This window comes from Symphodus melops (genome assembly GCF_947650265.1).
Source record: "Symphodus melops genome assembly, chromosome: 3".
Classification (NCBI taxonomy): Eukaryota; Metazoa; Chordata; class Actinopteri; order Labriformes; family Labridae; genus Symphodus; species Symphodus melops.
The window spans coordinates 2,715,620-2,733,260 of record NC_136693.1 but is presented as its reverse complement, the minus strand read 5'-3'; the positions used below and the strand labels follow the sequence as shown (position 1 = coordinate 2,733,260).

General features: G+C 41.4%; 2 protein-coding genes across 2 annotated transcripts; one reads left to right on the top strand and one right to left on the bottom strand.

Moving 5' to 3' along the window:
- Positions 1-682: 682 nt before the first annotated feature.
- On the top strand, positions 683-5,662 carry LOC306821142 (immunoglobulin superfamily containing leucine-rich repeat protein 2-like). Its single transcript, XM_079339381.1, has 2 exons — positions 683-912; positions 2,595-5,662. Exon 2 carries the CDS (start codon positions 2,604-2,606, stop codon positions 4,737-4,739), a length of 2,136 nt encoding a protein of 711 aa, XP_079195507.1. The 5' UTR covers positions 683-912; positions 2,595-2,603; the 3' UTR covers positions 4,740-5,662.
- A 1,537-nt stretch (positions 5,663-7,199) lies between these two features.
- LOC306821572 (receptor for retinol uptake stra6-like) lies at positions 7,200-17,226 on the bottom strand. The gene is made up of 17 exons (XM_079340082.1): positions 16,959-17,226; positions 15,973-16,039; positions 14,433-14,518; positions 14,200-14,339; positions 13,837-14,003; positions 13,056-13,163; positions 12,200-12,267; positions 11,895-11,974; positions 11,127-11,188; positions 10,845-11,007; positions 10,678-10,753; positions 10,354-10,487; positions 10,119-10,236; positions 9,931-10,032; positions 9,317-9,480; positions 8,404-8,541; positions 7,200-7,996 (listed from the first exon to the last, which is right to left on the bottom strand). Exons 1-17 carry the CDS (start codon positions 17,060-17,062, stop codon positions 7,737-7,739), a joined length of 2,037 nt encoding a protein of 678 aa, XP_079196208.1. The 5' UTR covers positions 17,063-17,226; the 3' UTR covers positions 7,200-7,736.
- Between the last annotated feature and the right edge of the window lie 415 nt (positions 17,227-17,641).

The following is a 17,641-nucleotide window of genomic DNA, read 5'->3' as shown; positions in this document are numbered from 1 at the left end:
ACCAGAACCTCCCAGTGATTCTACCTAAAGCCCCGTTTCCACCACGTGGTTCAGTTCGGTTCGTCTCGGTACGGCACACATTATGCAGAGTTTCCAGAGACCAGGGGTGTCCAAAGTGGAGCCCGGGGACCGTTTGCAGCTCGACAGAGACATGCGAGTGCCACTGAGGATCTGTTTGTATCAAACATCCTCTGCAATAAGAATGAGATACTAAAACATAAAATAAGATTTCAGTGAGACCTACAGGCTACCATTTAATTTGTAGTTTCAAAATCTGATGCACTTTGATGATGAGCAGAGAAGCAGCGTAGACTTAGAAACAATAGACTAACAGCCTAATGTACCACACTTCTGCTCCAAGGTCTGCAGGCAACATCCACTTTTTCAAAAATACTGTAGTGTCCTATCATTTAAAACATCATTAAAATTGTTAAGGGCCTTTGTCCTGCTTCAAGTTAAGCATCCCACAATGCATTGCTGACTACAATTCTTAAAATATTTTAGATTAAAACCGTATTTTAGTGTTGGAAATTTGGCCCTCCAGTAAATGAACAGCCATTGTTTACAGTGTAGGCTAATAAAGCCCTCACATCCTCCCCTGTACACTTGTGTAAAGATGGTTTCCCCTTTAAATAATTTGAGAAAACGAGGATGCTGCTGTTCAGAGCAGTGAGGAGGGAGGGGAGGTTAGAGGGGAGGATGAGGAGGTGAGATGACTGTCAGCATGACACACATTCACAGACAGGAGGAAGCGCGCAGAGGACACGCGTGTTTCCATCATGTAGAAACAGACAGACTCGGCTTCACCCTCAAACTTTAAACCAACATGTTTCCTTCCTGCTGCCCGCTGCGTTGACTGCGAACACTGACTGACGCATCCGGATCTCTGCTGCGTAATCAAAATAAAAACAGGTGAGCCTTGCATGATGTATCCATGAGGTGAACTCATCACACAGTTTGAGGCTTTTAAAAAAAAGGTGATGGATCGGATTTCTCTTCCGCATTAATGATTCATGTGCGACCCCGCGCCTGGCTGTCTTTGCAGGGATGAACTTTGATCATGCAGGGTTAGATTTCACTGACAGCAACGATGTTATTTTTACATTGTGGATATTATTGTGGGTTCCCACCGTGCAGCTGAGCAGTGCGCTGTAAACAAACAGCAGACATGCGGCTGCAGTCAGCTGCAGGGACAAGATGCTCCTCAGGCTGCTGCGTAGTTTCAAAAACAGAAGCTTCTGGACAGTAACACATCCTTACTCAGAGTAGTTTACTCTTAAAGCTGGACTCATTTATGTCTTCAGCTGCATTGCATCCACGAAAGCTTTCAGAGCGTCACTGAGCCAGTGTTGTGGGTGAGCTGTTGAGCTTGTTTGTGCACCACTTGTTTTGTTTTGTCTGCTTCCTCAGACACTGTCCTGTCTCTGCTGCCTGTCAGAGAACATTAAACCACAAGACAAAACGTCATTTCAGCACAGAGCAGAATGACTAAGCATCAAATCAATGGATTGATAGAAATTGCTGGAAAATAAAGCAAAGATAAACTATCCTTTTACATTTTTTGCTTTCTCTGAATTTGAGTCGAGATTTTAGTAGACTACGTAGGCTGTACATATATATTCATTCAAAACAGGTTTAATTTGTGTTTACAAACTTCATCTAGTCCCAGATCAGTTTAAAGATCATCTTGAATTTCCCTCGGGATCAATAAAGTATCTATCTATCTATCTATCTATCTATCTATCTATCTATCTATCTATCTATCTATCTATCTATATATCTATGAATCTATCTATCTATCTATCTATCTATCTATCTATCTATCTATCTATCTATCTATCTATCTATCTATCTATCTATCTATCTATCTAAAGATCCCAAGGGAAATGTGATTTATTTCAATTGTTCTGCTTCTTTCTGGTAAGTAGAAACATATAGAGACAATCTGGAACAAACAAGTACAAAATAATGATAATTTTAAATGACACTGCAATAAATAATCATTTGCAGGAAAATACTAAATATTGATATATGCCATGACAGACTTGTTGTGAAGTCTATGAAACCAAAGCTACATGTCTTAAACTGTAAAAAAAAAAAAAAAAAAAATGATGTTAATGCAAAAAAGTCTTCACACTGAAAAATAACTTGAGTCTGTTTAAAGGCTAATTTAAATGGATGAACACGAGCTGCAGCAATTAGTCAACTAATCATTATTCAACATGTTCAGTTTCTTCAACAGCATCTTTGGATTTTCACTGACATGACTGAAACATTTAAGACATTGCTTTGGAGTTTGAGAAACTGGGTCAGACATTTTTCAATATTTTACCAAATGACCAAATGATTGATTTATAAATGTTAACAAATCAAAGAAAAACATGACTAGCAGCACCTGTGTAAATACTCAAATTCAAACGCGGGAAAAGTTTCCATTATTTGCACACCCAATATAAGGCTGAATTTGAATCACCTATCTTTTATTTAACCCGTGCTGTGTTTTACTTTTTATGCTGCTGTTTGTAAAGCACAGCTGCTTGGCATGAAATGTTGAATCCACTGACTGATGGATGGACTGTAACACTCTTTTACAGTAGCAGAAAATGGCGACTGCAGACATCGTCTTCTTCTCTTTGGTGATTGTCACGGTCTTCACCGCTGGACTTGGATGCCCCGAGCTCTGTAGCTGCACATATAAATTCAGCCGCTACGTCGGTGATTGTTCCTACAGAGACTTAACTGAAGTCCCCGATGGTTTTCCTCCTAAAGTAACAACTGTGAGTCTGTCTGCCAACAAGATCAGTTTGATACCATCAGGGAGCTTCGACAATGTCACCCTTGTGACATCGCTGTGGATGGCCCGCAATGAGATCGTCACCATCGAACAAGGAACCCTCACTCCTCTGGTTCATCTTCGAAACTTGGACATCAGCCACAACAAAATTGTAGACTTTCCGTGGGAGGATCTGCAGAACCTCACCAGCCTGGATCTGCTAAAGATGAACAACAACGAGATGTTCCACCTGCCAAGGGAGGCTTTCTCCAACCTCAAAGACCTGAGATCCCTCCGACTCAACGATAACAGATTCACAACTATAGCTGAAGGGACGTTTGATGGTTTGATGTATTTGTCCCATTTGCAAATTCATAAAAATCCTTTTTCATGCACCTGCTCCCTCGACTGGCTCAGAGACTGGATTGCAACCACCATCATCTCAGTACCGGAGCAGGATTTAATCATTTGTGCATCTCCAGAGAAACTGAAAGGGGTACTAATTGCAAACTGGCCAGAGTCAAAGTGCACCAGCCCACAAGTCGCGATACGATTTCAGCCTAAAAGACACGGCACCACTTTCTACGAGGGCAGTTCATTGTTCATGACTTGTGAATTCACTGGAAACCCAAAGCCGCTGGTCATGTGGAGCATTCGCAGCCAACGTCAGAAGCAGCAGGTGGCTTTGTCGTTCGCTGAGGATGACTTGGCAGGAACAAGCAATGACTCCTTACTGTCCAATAATCCAGTCAAAGTCTTCAACAACGGGACTCTAATCATTTCACGCCTGAGGAGGAAAGACAGCGGCAACTACAGCTGCTCTGCCACGAATGAATTTGGAAGAGCTGAAGATTCAGTGTCGTTGGAGATGGTGGCTTTACCGGAACCAACTTCAACGAAACAAACGACCACAACAATGGCGTACACAGAAGCACCACCGTTTTTACACAAGACAACAGACAGAAGATCTGTTTCTGAGTCTGACCATCTGCCGGATTTAAACAGTCACGACTTCATAAACATTGCACCTACTGTGGCGCCAACGGAAGAGTTAAAATCTTCTGAAGAGGCGACCGGACATCCATCGCACACTAGCAAATGCGGCTTGACGGCTAACACGAGATACATTTCCAACCATGTTCTTAATGGCAGCCTTGAAGAAGTCAAGCAGTACACATTCGACTTTGGTGTGATTGCATTAGGGGTGTCAGAGACAGAAGCGACAGTGCAGCTAAATCCTCTGCTCATACCAAGAGATAGAAGCGCCAATAAGGAAGTCTGGGACGCCTCAGCGGAGAGCTATGACGATGGCAGTGAAGAGCAACGAGGTCTTTTGGACTTTTCAGAAAATGTCCCATCGAATGGCTTGTATCTGTGCGTTACTGCCGACCGCAAACACTCAGCCGTGCAGTGGTCAAGGATCCAAGAGGGCGTCAACACGTATGTCTTCAGTGATTTGCGACCTGGCACAAACTACTCCCTGTGTTTGACCTACCGAGGCGAGGACTGCGAGGTCCAGGTTCTCTTCTCCACCAGGAGGAGGGTACCCAACCTGCTCATCATCATCTCGGTCAGCATCTGCCTCCTCACCGTGTCCACGGTGCCTCTCCTCGGCGCAACCTGCTTCCACCTGGTGTACAAATACCGCAGCAAGACGTACAAGCTGATCCTGAAGGCCAAAGACCAGTACCACATGGAGAGGAACCTCACCGTCAACTTCAACACCCACGCGCCTCACAACGACTACAAGAGGAAGATCACCGGCAGCCACCTGGACGAGGAGGAGGGGGAGACCGAGACGGAGAGCGGTGACGGAGAGAGAGAGGCTGACACAGAAGAAAGTATCATGACGGAGTCTTTTACTTTGTCCCAGGGCCGAGGGAATCTCGACAGCTGTGAGGTAGGATCAGAGTATAGCGATAGGTTGCCGTTGGGAGCAGAAGCCGTGAATATTACAAGCAACTAGAAATATCCAGATTGTTTCTTTGGCGATGTTTTGCATGCATTTAGAGGGTAACACGAGGTCATTTCATACAATTTGTGCCAATTATTTAAGCTCCCTTGAGCTAGCAAAGGCAGCCAAAAAGAATACCATGTTGTTCCCTTTGCCACCTTACAAAACTCATAGCTTTAAACTAAAACTACAAAACCCAAAGTGCAACACTCAGTCACTAGAAAGCTGCTTGCCGTTCTTAACTCTCTTGTCGATTTTTTTTCCCCGACAAACGTGAACTAAAGCTGAATTCAGTTAAACTTTTTTTGTAGCTGGTAATTTGAAGGTTCTCCTCTCGCCAAACGAGGTAGTTTTCTATCATTACATGTAAACGTTTGAGAGGAAAAGCCAGAAGTGATCCAAGAAATAAACTCGTCCAAATGTAAAAAAATTACATCTTTTTATCTTGTCTTTTCAGTCAGCCCATAAGCTTAGTTAAAGGGACACTTCACCCATTTGCATGAAGCTGTGTATCATTAGAAACATGGTAGTAGTGTTGAATGGTCGTGAATCCAGCCCTCATTTTGCCCTGAGACGAGAAAAATATGTTTTTCTTTGCCTGGAAGTTTTCTTCATGTGATGCAATATGACGCTTTTTGCATCACATGAAGAAAACTTTCAAGCAAAGAAAAACACATTTTTCTCGTCTCAGGGCAAAATGAGGGCTGGATTCACGACCATTCAACACTACTACCATGTTTCTAATGATACAAAGCTTCATGTAAATGGGTAAAGTATCCCTTTAAAAAAAATTAGCACGCAAGCTAAGATAAATTAAGATTTCCTGCAGGTTAACTGGTTAAAGAAACGATAAACATGGCAACATTTTTATTAAATTATTATTTGCCCCTCGTTCTTTTTTATCAAACTAGTGTCAGGATGGGGAGAGTGGTTAACTTGAGAATACAAAAAAAAAAAAAAAGTGTGTTAATTCAAATTTAGCAAAGCTTGTGTCCCGTGTTATGTGCGATGATTAGGAAGATGTGTGCAGCTGTAGACGTCGGCAATCGTGAATAGTGGGTTAAGTGTAACTTCAATAAACCAGTGTTCAGCTTTAAGCTACTAACAGAGAATCTGTGCTGTCGCTTCAGCAGTATCATAGCTTTACGAATAAAGAAACTAAACCTTTACCTTACAGGAGTTTAAACTGAGTGTGTTGTTATGAAGAGAAACTGTTGTGCTCTAGTGCTACACGCTCTTTGTCCTGTTATACTGTGAACACTCAAAACAGTTGGATGTCTTCAATAAGCTGTCGAGCACACTGGTTCAGTATTAACCAGCAGGTGCAACACTGTGTGTGTGTGTGTGTGTGTGTGTGTGTGAGCTCTGTTGTATCTGGGTCATGTGTCCATCTTGTTGTATTTCCCAGAGTGCTGCATTTAAGGACCTGCATGCTGCCCTGTTGTAGAGAAGCAGTATGTTTAAAAGACAAACGTTAGGTCAGTGTTGTCTCTGTTTTATACCCCTCAAGTGTTCCTCACTAACTCTCCCTGTACTCTGCTCCTCAATAAAGTTTTACTAAAGGAATACTGAACGAGTGCTCGTCTGTGTGTCTTTACTTTTCTCTCAACAATGTTCCCGTTAAGAGTGAAAATATTTAGTTGAGCTCACTGCAGAATCAGAATCAAAAATAATGTTATAACCCCCAGGTGTAAATGTGGTCACTACAGTTGCTCTTACACAAAATATATCAGTAGAAATATAGTGATATTCATCGAAATCTAAAGTAATCAACATACAAGAAAAAGATTTGAAGAAATACAGCTTTGAACCAAACGCTGCGATTTTTTTGATCCAGTCGATGTTGCCCTTTAGCACCGGTACTTTGCCCCTCTTCTGAAGCTCAAAACATGGAAGTTTTCTTCATGTGATGCAAAAAGCTTCATATTGCATCACATGAAGAAAACTTCCAGGCAAAGAAAAACATATTTTTCTCGTCTCAGGGCAAAATGAGGGCTGGATTCACGACCATTCAACACTACTACCATGTTTCTAATGATACACAGCTTCATGTAAATGGGTGAAGTATCCCTTTAAGAGAAAGCGTGCAGCGGACGAAAAAATGTCCTGTGCTTGAGCTGCAATCACCCGTGTCCTGCATCGTGCTAGCATCGCAGGCTAATGTTAGCACGCTTTGGTTAACTCGTAGCCCAAAATGGAAACCTTTCAAAACGTTATAATTTGTTCATGCATTTTAATTTAATTTAAATATTAGATATATTAGTTAAATTCAAAGACAAACGCACTTTCAGCTCACTTGTCAAAAGTTGGGAATATACAGGGACATTTCTTTTTATAGCCATTCAAATAGCTTGTAGGAAAAATACAGTGAAAAAATATGCAACATGATTAACACCAATAACTGATCCTATGATTCATCCAAGTACAACAACAAAGCTGAAATCTACACAAACCTCTATGTAACAGTGTGAGTAGTACAATATGACACAAAGCTTATAATGAATAAGCAAACAGGTGATCTCATGTCAAATTCTAATGACTCAGGTTTGGAGCGCTTTCCTGTTTTTTTTTTACTTTAAATAAAAAATGGTTAAGTTGACGATATGTGAGGGTTAAGACGTTTACGTGACACGTTCTGTTACTAAACCCAGATTTCTGAAGACTGGGGAAAGACCTGGTCCTGGTGTCTGTGCTCAGAATAATCTGTTGAAATGCACAAAAGAAACAGAACCAGATGACCAGAGCAACCGGGTCAGCTGGCATCCATGGAAGTATCAGCCTACGATAAAATCATGTTACTGCTGGCCTCTGATCCTAACCTGAACACAGAACATGAACTATTACCATCAAACCGGAGATACAGAGTCCCACGTTTTAATAAGGTCAGACCGAATCACTCTGTTGTTCACCATGCAGTTAATCCTAAAAATGAATCCCAGATCAAATATTAAAAAAACATCTATGTTAGATGTACAGAAACTGTCACAACACTGCATATTGCCAACTCTCTCAGTCAGTTTTCTCCTGGTTCGTTGGGGTCTCAGCCGGCTGCTCGGGCTCTGCAGCTGGCGTGTCGGCCTCCCTCTTGCTGCTCGTCTTGGCGCTGTGGTTGGGCGTGCCGTTCAGGATGCTCTCTGCTGTCTGAGATGTCTGGAAGTGCTTCCTGAAGCCCAACAGGGACGGGTTGTGGACCAGCGTGTACATCAGCTGCCAACGAGAGCGAATCCGGCGAGTGTGGGTCGCCTTGCTCGGCCCGTTCTCCTGAATCCCTGAAAACGTGGAGGAGCAGACCGTCAGGGCAAAGTGAGGGTAGGATCACGACTGAATGTTTGCAGACATCAGGGATATTTATCGTACATCAAACACTTTAATGAATTGTTTAAAAAAAAAAAAATGAATATTTTTATCAAGTTTCTTCTTCAAAATGTTAATTTTATTTATAATTTGCCTAGAAAATCAGATTTAGGATGTTTTTTTATTGACTTGTTTCAGCCTAAGGACCTGTGGATTTGAAACCTTAAAATAACATCAAAGAATTAAGAGCAAAATAAGGATTTGTTGTCACACATACCCTGATAATCCTCTCAATGCATATTAAAGTTTCTCTCTCTCTTTTTTTTTCTTCTTGTAATCTTTAAATCCCAGGCTGGTTACATTTGAATGTGTTTGTCTCTACCTTCCTCTGCATCTTTTGTTTTTTGTCCCACTCGGCCGCCCTCCACCATCACGTCCAGCAGCAGCCCACAGAAAGCCTTCATCACCGGATGCGACTGGCTGATCTCCACCCTCAGGGCGTTGGTGTAGTAGCTGTAGGCTGGAAGGAAAAGGAGTCAAGTCAACGTTACATCTTTGAGTTCCTGCTGACAGCTTTCCTTTGGCAATGCAACTTTTAGATTTTTATTAATTAAAGTTTGTGTTGTTAATATGTCTGACAAGAATCCTCTGTATATAAAGTTTATCGTAACTTTATCGGGAATGAAATATTCTCCACAAAATGGAAAAAAATAAAACTGATGCCACGTTTTAACAAAAACAAATCTACTGAAAACCGACTTTGTTGTTTATGTTTTTCAAAATGTTCCACAATCAAACAACAACAACAAACCCATGCTTGATGAAACAACATGTGCCTGTGCACAGACTCTTCCTTCTGCAGGGCGATGACGTGTAAACAGAAGATCGATTCAGACTGCTGTTTCAAGCATGAGGGGGATGAAGGGATCCCGCCTCGGTACCGACTTTGGAGTTAGTACCAAAAGGCGTTACAGGCCGAGACGGTTTCAGAGAACGCACTTTTTCAATCAATATCATGCATCGAATGTAAAGAAAATGTGAACTAAGACTCATGCCAGTTGGCATTCCCATTAGCAGGACTTGGGAGTCTGGCATTGTTGTTGTTGTTGTTGTTGTTGTTGTTGTTGTTGTTGTCCACCGCCTTGCATACGCCAATCGACAGGAATCAGAATGTACATGTGCAAAGCTGCCAGTTTACACACTGACCGAGACGTTCCCATTATCAGAAGTTTCCAGGCACCCAAAGGGGCTGCAACTCAAGGTTGCTGTTAGTGGAAATTGTTAAAAATGAGTACCTGGGTCGTAGGCCTCTGAGGTGCGGTGCAGCAGACTGAGGTCAACACGTCCCAGATGAATGATGTTGTACAAAGAAGTGATCACCACTCTCCATATTGCGACGATCAGACCCATCACCACGTTGATCAGGAAGAGCAGGTACGTCAGGAGGAACAGACTCTCCCTGGACGAAATGACATGAAACATTCCCGTCACATTCAGAGTCCTCAGCAGGTCTTCAGTGAAAGAGGAGCCCAGTATTTACACGAGTAGATATGTTACCTGGAACGTCATCGACCTGAGATAAATGTTGTGCTTAGACCAAACAAACCCACCGCTGCTGCCGAGTCGCTGACTAGAAACTAGATTTAAGAGGAGACTCGAGAAACAGCAGAGACACAAAGGCCATCAGAGTCGTAGAACCAATAAAACAAAACTACTCGCACACATAGGCCTGAAATACACACATTCACAAACGTGCATCTTTGTGCACAGCTACAGGAACTGGAACACCTCCACAAACCAGGACCAATTTACTTTGGTCCATACTGGGACTTAAACTGGCCACACTCTGGTTCTGGCTCCTAACTGGACTCCCTCCAGACGACCCTTTGGCTGAATAAGCTTCACGTACCTGTTGTTTAAGTCTCTGGTTCCGGCTTCTCTTTTGATGAACGCAAACTTAGCGGTCACATGTTGAAGAGTGGAGACGAGCAGCAGAGTGACCCAGGCCGGCCTGAGACGTCACACAGACGGTGAAATTAAAATCACCAGCAGTCGGCGAGTAAACATGAATATGAAGAGACACGTTGCCCAACTCACCATGCTCTTCCCAGGATGTCAAAAACAAACAGATTTCGACCGTAGAAAACAGGAATGATGATCAAGAAGACCAGGAACAAGAAGCAGATGAAGAACACAACTGTCTGGATTGCCATTCCTGCAAACAACATTAAAGAACCAATTAAATAATGAACTGATATATTATCCTTTAGTGTTGATATTCCTTACAAACTCACAAACAAGGTTTGTTGTTTTTTTGTTTTAATTATCTTACCCACACAGATGATGGCAGTCTGGTATCCTGTCAAACCCATCCAGCAGACAATACCCGGTCTGGATGGACGGATGGTCTTCTTACTGTTATAAATGCTGTAAATCTCTCCCTTATACAGTCCTCTTAGGTTTGTCCTGGAACAAACAAACAGAGGTAAGAAATCCTGGGAATCTGATATCAAGCCAAACTGTTTGCTAACATGTTCCCCATTGTAAATTTCTCCGCTCGAGGATGAATAAAGGATTATCTTATCTTATCTTATCTTAGCTTTATTTAGCTGACTTGGCTGTTTTTTTTTTTTTTTTTTAATTGAATTGAACTGACCTGTGCATTATCATGGACTTCATGAGCATGACGAGACTGACCAGGAGAGACAGGCTCACAGCACACAGGTAGCACACTGACAAACAGGGGAGCTTAACCCGATTAGAGATCAATCATGATTGTACAGCGCCACATTTAAAACCAAAAAAAAAAGCTGCTCGTCATACCTTCCAGCAGCCAAGTATAAAAGGTCACAATTTTGACCACCTCCATCCTGTCGTCTGAAAGGATGATCCCGAACCCGAGCAGAAGGAAGGCGATGTTTTCATCGATACCTGCGCGCACTATGTGGAGAACAGGGACCACCAGGACCACCAACAGTAACGCCACCTGAAAGAGAAGCGCCATGTGTTGTTTTTTTTATGCTCCACAAATACAAACAGAGCGAACGACATGTGGTCGGATTTTAAAGGTTAACGGTCACGATGATGGTCCAGTTGAAGACTTACGTGATAAATTGCCACGAAGGAAACGAACGCTGACACAGCCAGCTTCAGTGGAAAACGAAACACTGAAAGACAAAATAATAATGAAGTCAGTGGACCTGATTTTGTTGCAGCCATTCAAGAATCAACTTTACTTTATCAACTTTATCCACTAAGACTTTTCTGTAAAAACTTCAATGATGTGCAGAAGCAGAACTAGACTTTTAAGACCAGGCACTGACGTGTGCAGTGGTCGCCTGTGCACACAAACACAAATAAATCACACTTGTCTACCCTTTCTGTCTTCATTAATCCTCTTATACAAAGGAAATGTGCCACATTGAAACGCTATCGGCAGCCTGTTGCAACCATAGGCTGTAAATAAATAAAGGACAAAGTCTAATTGTTCATCCAGGCAAAGAGCTCGAGCTGAGACCTTCCTGACAAACTGCTTCAACATGGCAGCTCGTGTGCCATTAGAGAAACAAACCAATAAGACTAAATGTCTAAATCCTTTTTTGTACACGTCAACTTCTGCTTTCATAATAGACATAAAACATAATTTAATATTGGCTGTGTATGGGGCTTGAAAACAACTGCAACTGTCTGCACGTCCACATTGGCTTCAGAGGAGGACACTTGGTTGCAGAACAGCCCAACACACAAGTTCTGCCTCCTTAGCCAATCACAGTTTAGTATCCGCCCCCAAACGGCATGGACATGAAGTCAAATGCTAAACGTGCTTATTATAAAAAATAAACAACACATCTCACCGACTTTGAGGACACAAACCTTTTTCTGGTACATAAATATAACTCTTGGGCACCTCCAGTATTCTCTGAAACAGTGTCTTCTTGTCCGTAGCAGAAGAGCTATAAAATATAAATAAACAGAGAAGGTGTCAATGACAGCACAGGTAGACACTGTGGTTTGAAATGTACTAATACAGTTTACATTTTACATCCAACATAGTTTACTCCACATTTCCCTCGATGTACTGAAGCATAGATTACATTTAAGGTGTTGATATCTAGCGGTCTGTGTCTTGCAGCTTTGCAAATTGACTAAAATAAAAACTGGTCGTCCTTCCCGCTCACCTGACACTTGAGGGCTTTTTCTTCAGAGTTAATTTCACATATGCAGTGTAATAGCTGCTGTCAAGATCCTGTGAGGGGGAGAGAAAAAACAGACGTATCACGAGTGCATCTTTTTGAAGACTTGGCAGTCGAAGGCAGAGAAGATGTGACACGTTTTTAATGGGCGCAAGCCACATACTCAGGTCTGCTGCTTCTGCCATAAATGGATGTTTCTTACAAATGTGGCACCATTTAAAAGGTAAATAAATGATATTATTTTATTGATGTTTTTTTTATTATTATTATTATTTGGATTTTATTGTTGGTGTGTTTTGTTGGTCTATCCATATTTGGGTGGGGGTGGGAAAAAATGCCTAAAAGAAAACTGTAACTGTAAAATCGAGGACCAGTACCCCGGTATGTTATCTTGAGTGATTTTTCTTTTGAGAAATAAAAAAAAAAAAGGTAAATAAATAGGCTTTCCAACAGTATAAGATTTAGTGCCAAGACATTGTTACAACAAGGAAACAAATGTCCTTTACTTTCTGTGTCATGTTTATCAGAAAGACACTTAAGGAAAAAGTTACTGAATGATTTATCTTTTCTTTCAGGTTTTTTCTTCTTTTAACCGTGATGTTAAAACAAACACTCTGTTGTATGAATGTTGGAAAAAAAGCAATATCTCCTCAATCGTCATAATCTGCTCAACGCCGCTGAGGTAAACCCACTTTATTCTGCACAAGCTGCTTACTGTAATCTCGGTTAAGTTTCACATTTTTGAAATTCACGTTTTTCCACCCTGAGATCTTTGACGTGTTTGTATTTACACGTATTCTTCGTTTAGTCTGAATGTTTTTTTTTTGTTTTTTTTTCTCACCTCGTCAGTTTTCGGTCCTTTGACAAACAGAATCACAAACTGGACACAGAGATATAAGAGGCAACCCATCTGAGGTAGACTGGCCAGCAGAGCGTAGAACTTGTAGATCTGTGAGAAGAGACAGGAACACCTTTAATGACTCAAACAGACATGGTGCACTAAGATGACCATCAGTTTTGAGCGTAGACTGTAAATGTCTCTGAAGGTTCATCTTATGTTTGGTTTTTTTTTCCAGGTTGTAAACATGTTTATTTATGCTGTAAAAACGGCTTTTTTGCCATGTCATGTTTATGTGACTTCTGGTGTTCTCGGAGCCAGCATAAAGCGGACACTCGACGAATTTCAGGATTTTGCATTTCAGAATTCGCTTAATTTTTTTAACCCTGAAGGTTGCTGCTTTCATTTGAGGCTTGATGTTGTTGTTTTTTTTTTCTCACTCAAACTCAAACATCTGTATTTCTTTAAAATATTTACTGCAGCAGAAGAACATAGTCTGTTTTCTTTTATATACAGAAGCCTGAGGAGTGATGGGATCTTAAATCTTAAAACCCCCAGAAAAGTCTGCTGTCGCTGTAAGAGACTCTTTTCTCTTCAGACACTCCTGAACCTGAATCTCATCAGGTAGGTTTCCTGCAAGTCAGACAGTTTTTCTTCGCAAAGTAATCTCAAGCCTTAAGTGTGAAAGTGGGACTAAAGCTTCGGGTCCAGAGAACAAGCTGCTGTAATACCAGTTTGAAGTGAGAACTTGTCGGCTATCGTTAACCTTTTTTTTTTTCCTAACCTCAGGAGTCTTGGGACAGTCGAACTTCTGCCAGACCAGGACCCCGAAGTGACTGAAGGAGAGCAGGGCCCCGAGCACGTAGCCCACTTTGTGCTGCAGAGTCCCACAGACCAGCAGAGGATAATACAGGAGAGGGTAATAGAAGATGGCCATTATTTTCATGTACTCTGAAAGAAAGAAAGAAAAAGAAGAAGAAGAGAGGGAAATTAAGCATTTTATAATAGCTGAGCTCCCGTTGGACAGTCGGGATTGACCTGGTTATTCAAAGGGAGCGGACGTCCTGAGCAGTTTGAAAGCTTGTTTCTCCTTTACTGCATTCATTAAATCAAATTCTTATTTACAGTAAATGATGGAAATATCCACCTTTACTGTCTGCCGCAGTGTCTTTGGAGAAAGGCAGAGGGTCCGGGGCGATGACCAGCATCGACAGCTTACTGAACACGAGTCCAAACACAGCCATGGCCACGCCTTTCTGCTGAGTCTGGTCCAGGAAGTTGGCTGGACTGTGAGAAACAGGAACGTGTTTAAAAAAAAAGGAAAGACACATAAAACCTGTGATCTGAAGTCTGGCTTATTGCTGGACGTGTTAAATTCACCTGAAGATGCTGGAGGATCCTCTGGTGAATCCTTGACAGAATTTGTTTTTCCTGGCGAGCACGGCCAGGATCAACATGACCACCAGCTTCAGGGAGAGACGAGAGACACAAGGACATTTATAAATGAATTCACTTACACACACTGTGTAGAGTCTGCTGGAGCTCCAGGCCAAAATCAATTAACGTTCCCTACAATCATCATGTGTACCAGTGTCCTTCCTCTTTTTTCCTGTTTCTTTTTACTCTCTTATTGAAGGATACTTCCTTCATTTCTCTCTTTCAAAATTTATTTACAATGTTTGGTTTTCACAGCGTTAATCTGCGTGTGCAGGAGTGAGTGCTGTCAGATTACAGCTTAGGTTTTCCCCACTGGTCTGTTAACAAGCAGCGCCTCTGCATACTGTTGTCTCCTTTACCTAGGTATACAAAAATCTTCACTTTTTTCTGTCTTTACAAGTTGTCCTATCTATAAACAAAGGCATAAAAGCCTTATTATATACCTTTAAAAAAAGGACATCTTTCAGATCTAACTGAAGTTACCAAAAATGCAAAAAGGCAGAGGAATAAAGGCAGCACAGTAGAGCGAGGACAGTCCTGTTAGAGGACTTGTTTGTAACAAGAGAGCAGCTGAAAGTCAGAAAACGTCTCTGAGTCACGTCGGCTTCAGAGAATTCACTTCATTTTCCAATAAACCTTCCCAAGACGGAGACGTCTTGTTATTCCTGATCAGCTGCAGAGCCTGCAGTGACCCAGTTGTCGTAGTCGATTATGCATTATGAAGAAGTATTTACCATCATTACGCTGGAAGTCTCCCTGAAGCGGACAGTTGATCTATATTTGTGAACTACTTTTAAGAAGTATTCAAAGAGCTTCTTCCTGTCCGCCCTCCTCCCTCCAACAAAATCTCCTCTTTACTTCCCATTCTTTGAAGTTTAAATTAATAAGAGGGACTTCAGACTCCTGCAAATCTGTAACACCACATAGATAGATGATAGATAGATAGATACTTTATTGATCCCGAGGGAAATTCAAGACTCAACACTCAACATGGTTTATCTTTCACTGTTAAGCTGCACAGGTCCTTTTTTTTTTTTTTTTAGGACTTTTTCGCACTTGCACAAAAATCCTAAGACTTCCTGGGATAGCTGCATGTGTGAACACAAACAGCTGAATCTTTCAGTCAGACTTTCCCCGGAGCCAGCATCCTGGGATTTTTTTCTGTAGGAAGTTGAGTGAGCTAAAGCGAGCGCACAGCAGAATATTTAAGGAATATTTTATTTCCTGCGATCGGTGCATGACTTTTTTTTTTTTTTTTTACCTTCTTTGCTCTTTTGTTGATTTAATGATTCTGTCAAACTACAATGCATTAAGGTTCAGGCATATATTCTCTTTACAGCGTAGTTCTTTCCTGTCTTGCTTAAGGAGACCCCACCCCTGTTTCATGTGTGAACAACCAGATCAGCAGGAAATCAGAGGCGGTCTTTTCTGAAATTATCGTCACAGTTTTTAGGAGAGCTAAAACGGCTTCAAGCTTACTTACAGATATCGACAGCATGCATATGTTGAAGAGTTTGTCATCCACGGTGGGGTCACATGGTAAGATGACTCTGTGGTGAAGAAGAAACAACAATGACATTTAATAAAGGTGGATTCTTTGCACAGTTCATTAAACAACAATTAACAACATGTACGTTATACGTCCAGTATCCACAAACAGCAAACATAAACATTTAACCACATGTACATTATGTAAGGATAATTCCTATTTAAGGATCGACGTTTCTCAGGAAAATTCAGGAAGTGGGAACTGCTTGTTAAAACTGATGATCATCATCCAACTTTGTCAATCTTGGAATTGCACGATGAAAGCAGACACTTTGAGTCCGAATGAGAATATGTCCAACAAATGGGACAATATATGTTAAAGATGACAAAACTTAAACGTTTTAGTCCTCTGTTTGGTCGAAGATGATATATAGCCTTGTGTCATCAGCATATCTGCGGATTTGTGTCATTTCACCAATTACATGAAAAAAACAGAGGACCGAGACAGCATCCCTGTGCAACACCAGAAGGAAAGTACAATCAGCAAATGCACCTGTCGCCATTGTATCTGATCAATATCTAACCCGACTGGCGCAGTGAGCACCAACCACAACTTCAACATATATCAGGTGGAGAAAAAAATGGTGAAACTAGCCAAATATATGAGACGAAGTGTTGAAGAGTGACTCATTTCTTTTCAGGCGTTTGTCTGCACACAGAAAATGAGTCATTTTATAATTACAAATTCAACTGAATCATTTTCCATGCAAAGACATGAATCAATGTTTTCATAAAGTTAGTGAGAACAACTTTCAAGGTTGAACAAGGTTAGAACATCTTTTCATGCTGGGTCAATGTAGTTTTTCTTAAACGTCTTTCCGACAGACAAATGCAAACATGAAATTATATTAAAAAAAAAAGAATTCTCATCAGTGCTGACTGTTGAATTTTCAGTAATCCTTGAAGGGCTTTTGTACTCACTCTTTAGGCGGTTTGGTTGGTTCTGCATTGTTGGAGTAAAAGTCTGAATAGTCGTAGTAGGAATATTCAAAAGGTTGAAATTCCACTTTGCTGTTATTCGTCATAGCTGTCCCGTCGAGTCAGACGGGTGAGGCAGAAAAAATTAAAGATCCACAAGAGTCCCGGTTGTCCTGCCGTCGGGTGACTTCGTTTGGTCGTCTGCTGGTTTTGCTGTAAAGTGTTGTGAAAGTTTGGCCCAAACACTCGCGCACATTCCTGTCAAACTAAGAGCTCAAGATTAACAAGTTCACACACACACACACACACACACACACACAGACACACACACACACACACACACACACACACAGAGGGGGTTAGAAGAGAGAGAGGGTCAGGCATACAGTCAGTAAGAGAGGCAAATGAGGAAGAACCTCTTGTGCTCCTCGATGGTATAACGTTGTTCCTTCATTCATTATTTTATCTTTTAAACCAAAGTTGTTCAGATACCAGTACAAGATAAATGCATCCACATACCTGTACCTACAGTGCAGCATTTAAAGGGGCTAAAAAACCAGCCAAAACAAAAATTAAATACGCTTCATGTTGAGTCTGATGTTTCCTCCAACTGAGAGAAATGAGACAAAAATCCTCATTTCAATGAACAAAAACACACAAACACTTTAATGAGCTCCTGATTTTGC

Coding starts and splice junctions, on each gene's coding strand:
- LOC306821142 (XM_079339381.1), top strand. CDS start 2,604: ATGGCGACTGCAGACATCGTCTTCTTCTCTTTGGTGATTGTCACGGTC.
- LOC306821572 (XM_079340082.1), bottom strand. CDS start 17,062: ATGACGAATAACAGCAAAGTGGAATTTCAACCTTTTGAATATTCCTAC. Junction 12,268..13,055: donor AAGGACCGAAAACTGACGAG/GTGAGAAAAAAA, acceptor TCCCCCTCACAG/GATCTTGACAGCAGCTATTA. Junction 11,189..11,894: donor TATTTATGTACCAGAAAAAG/GTTTGTGTCCTC, acceptor TTTGTCTTTCAG/TGTTTCGTTTTCCACTGAAG.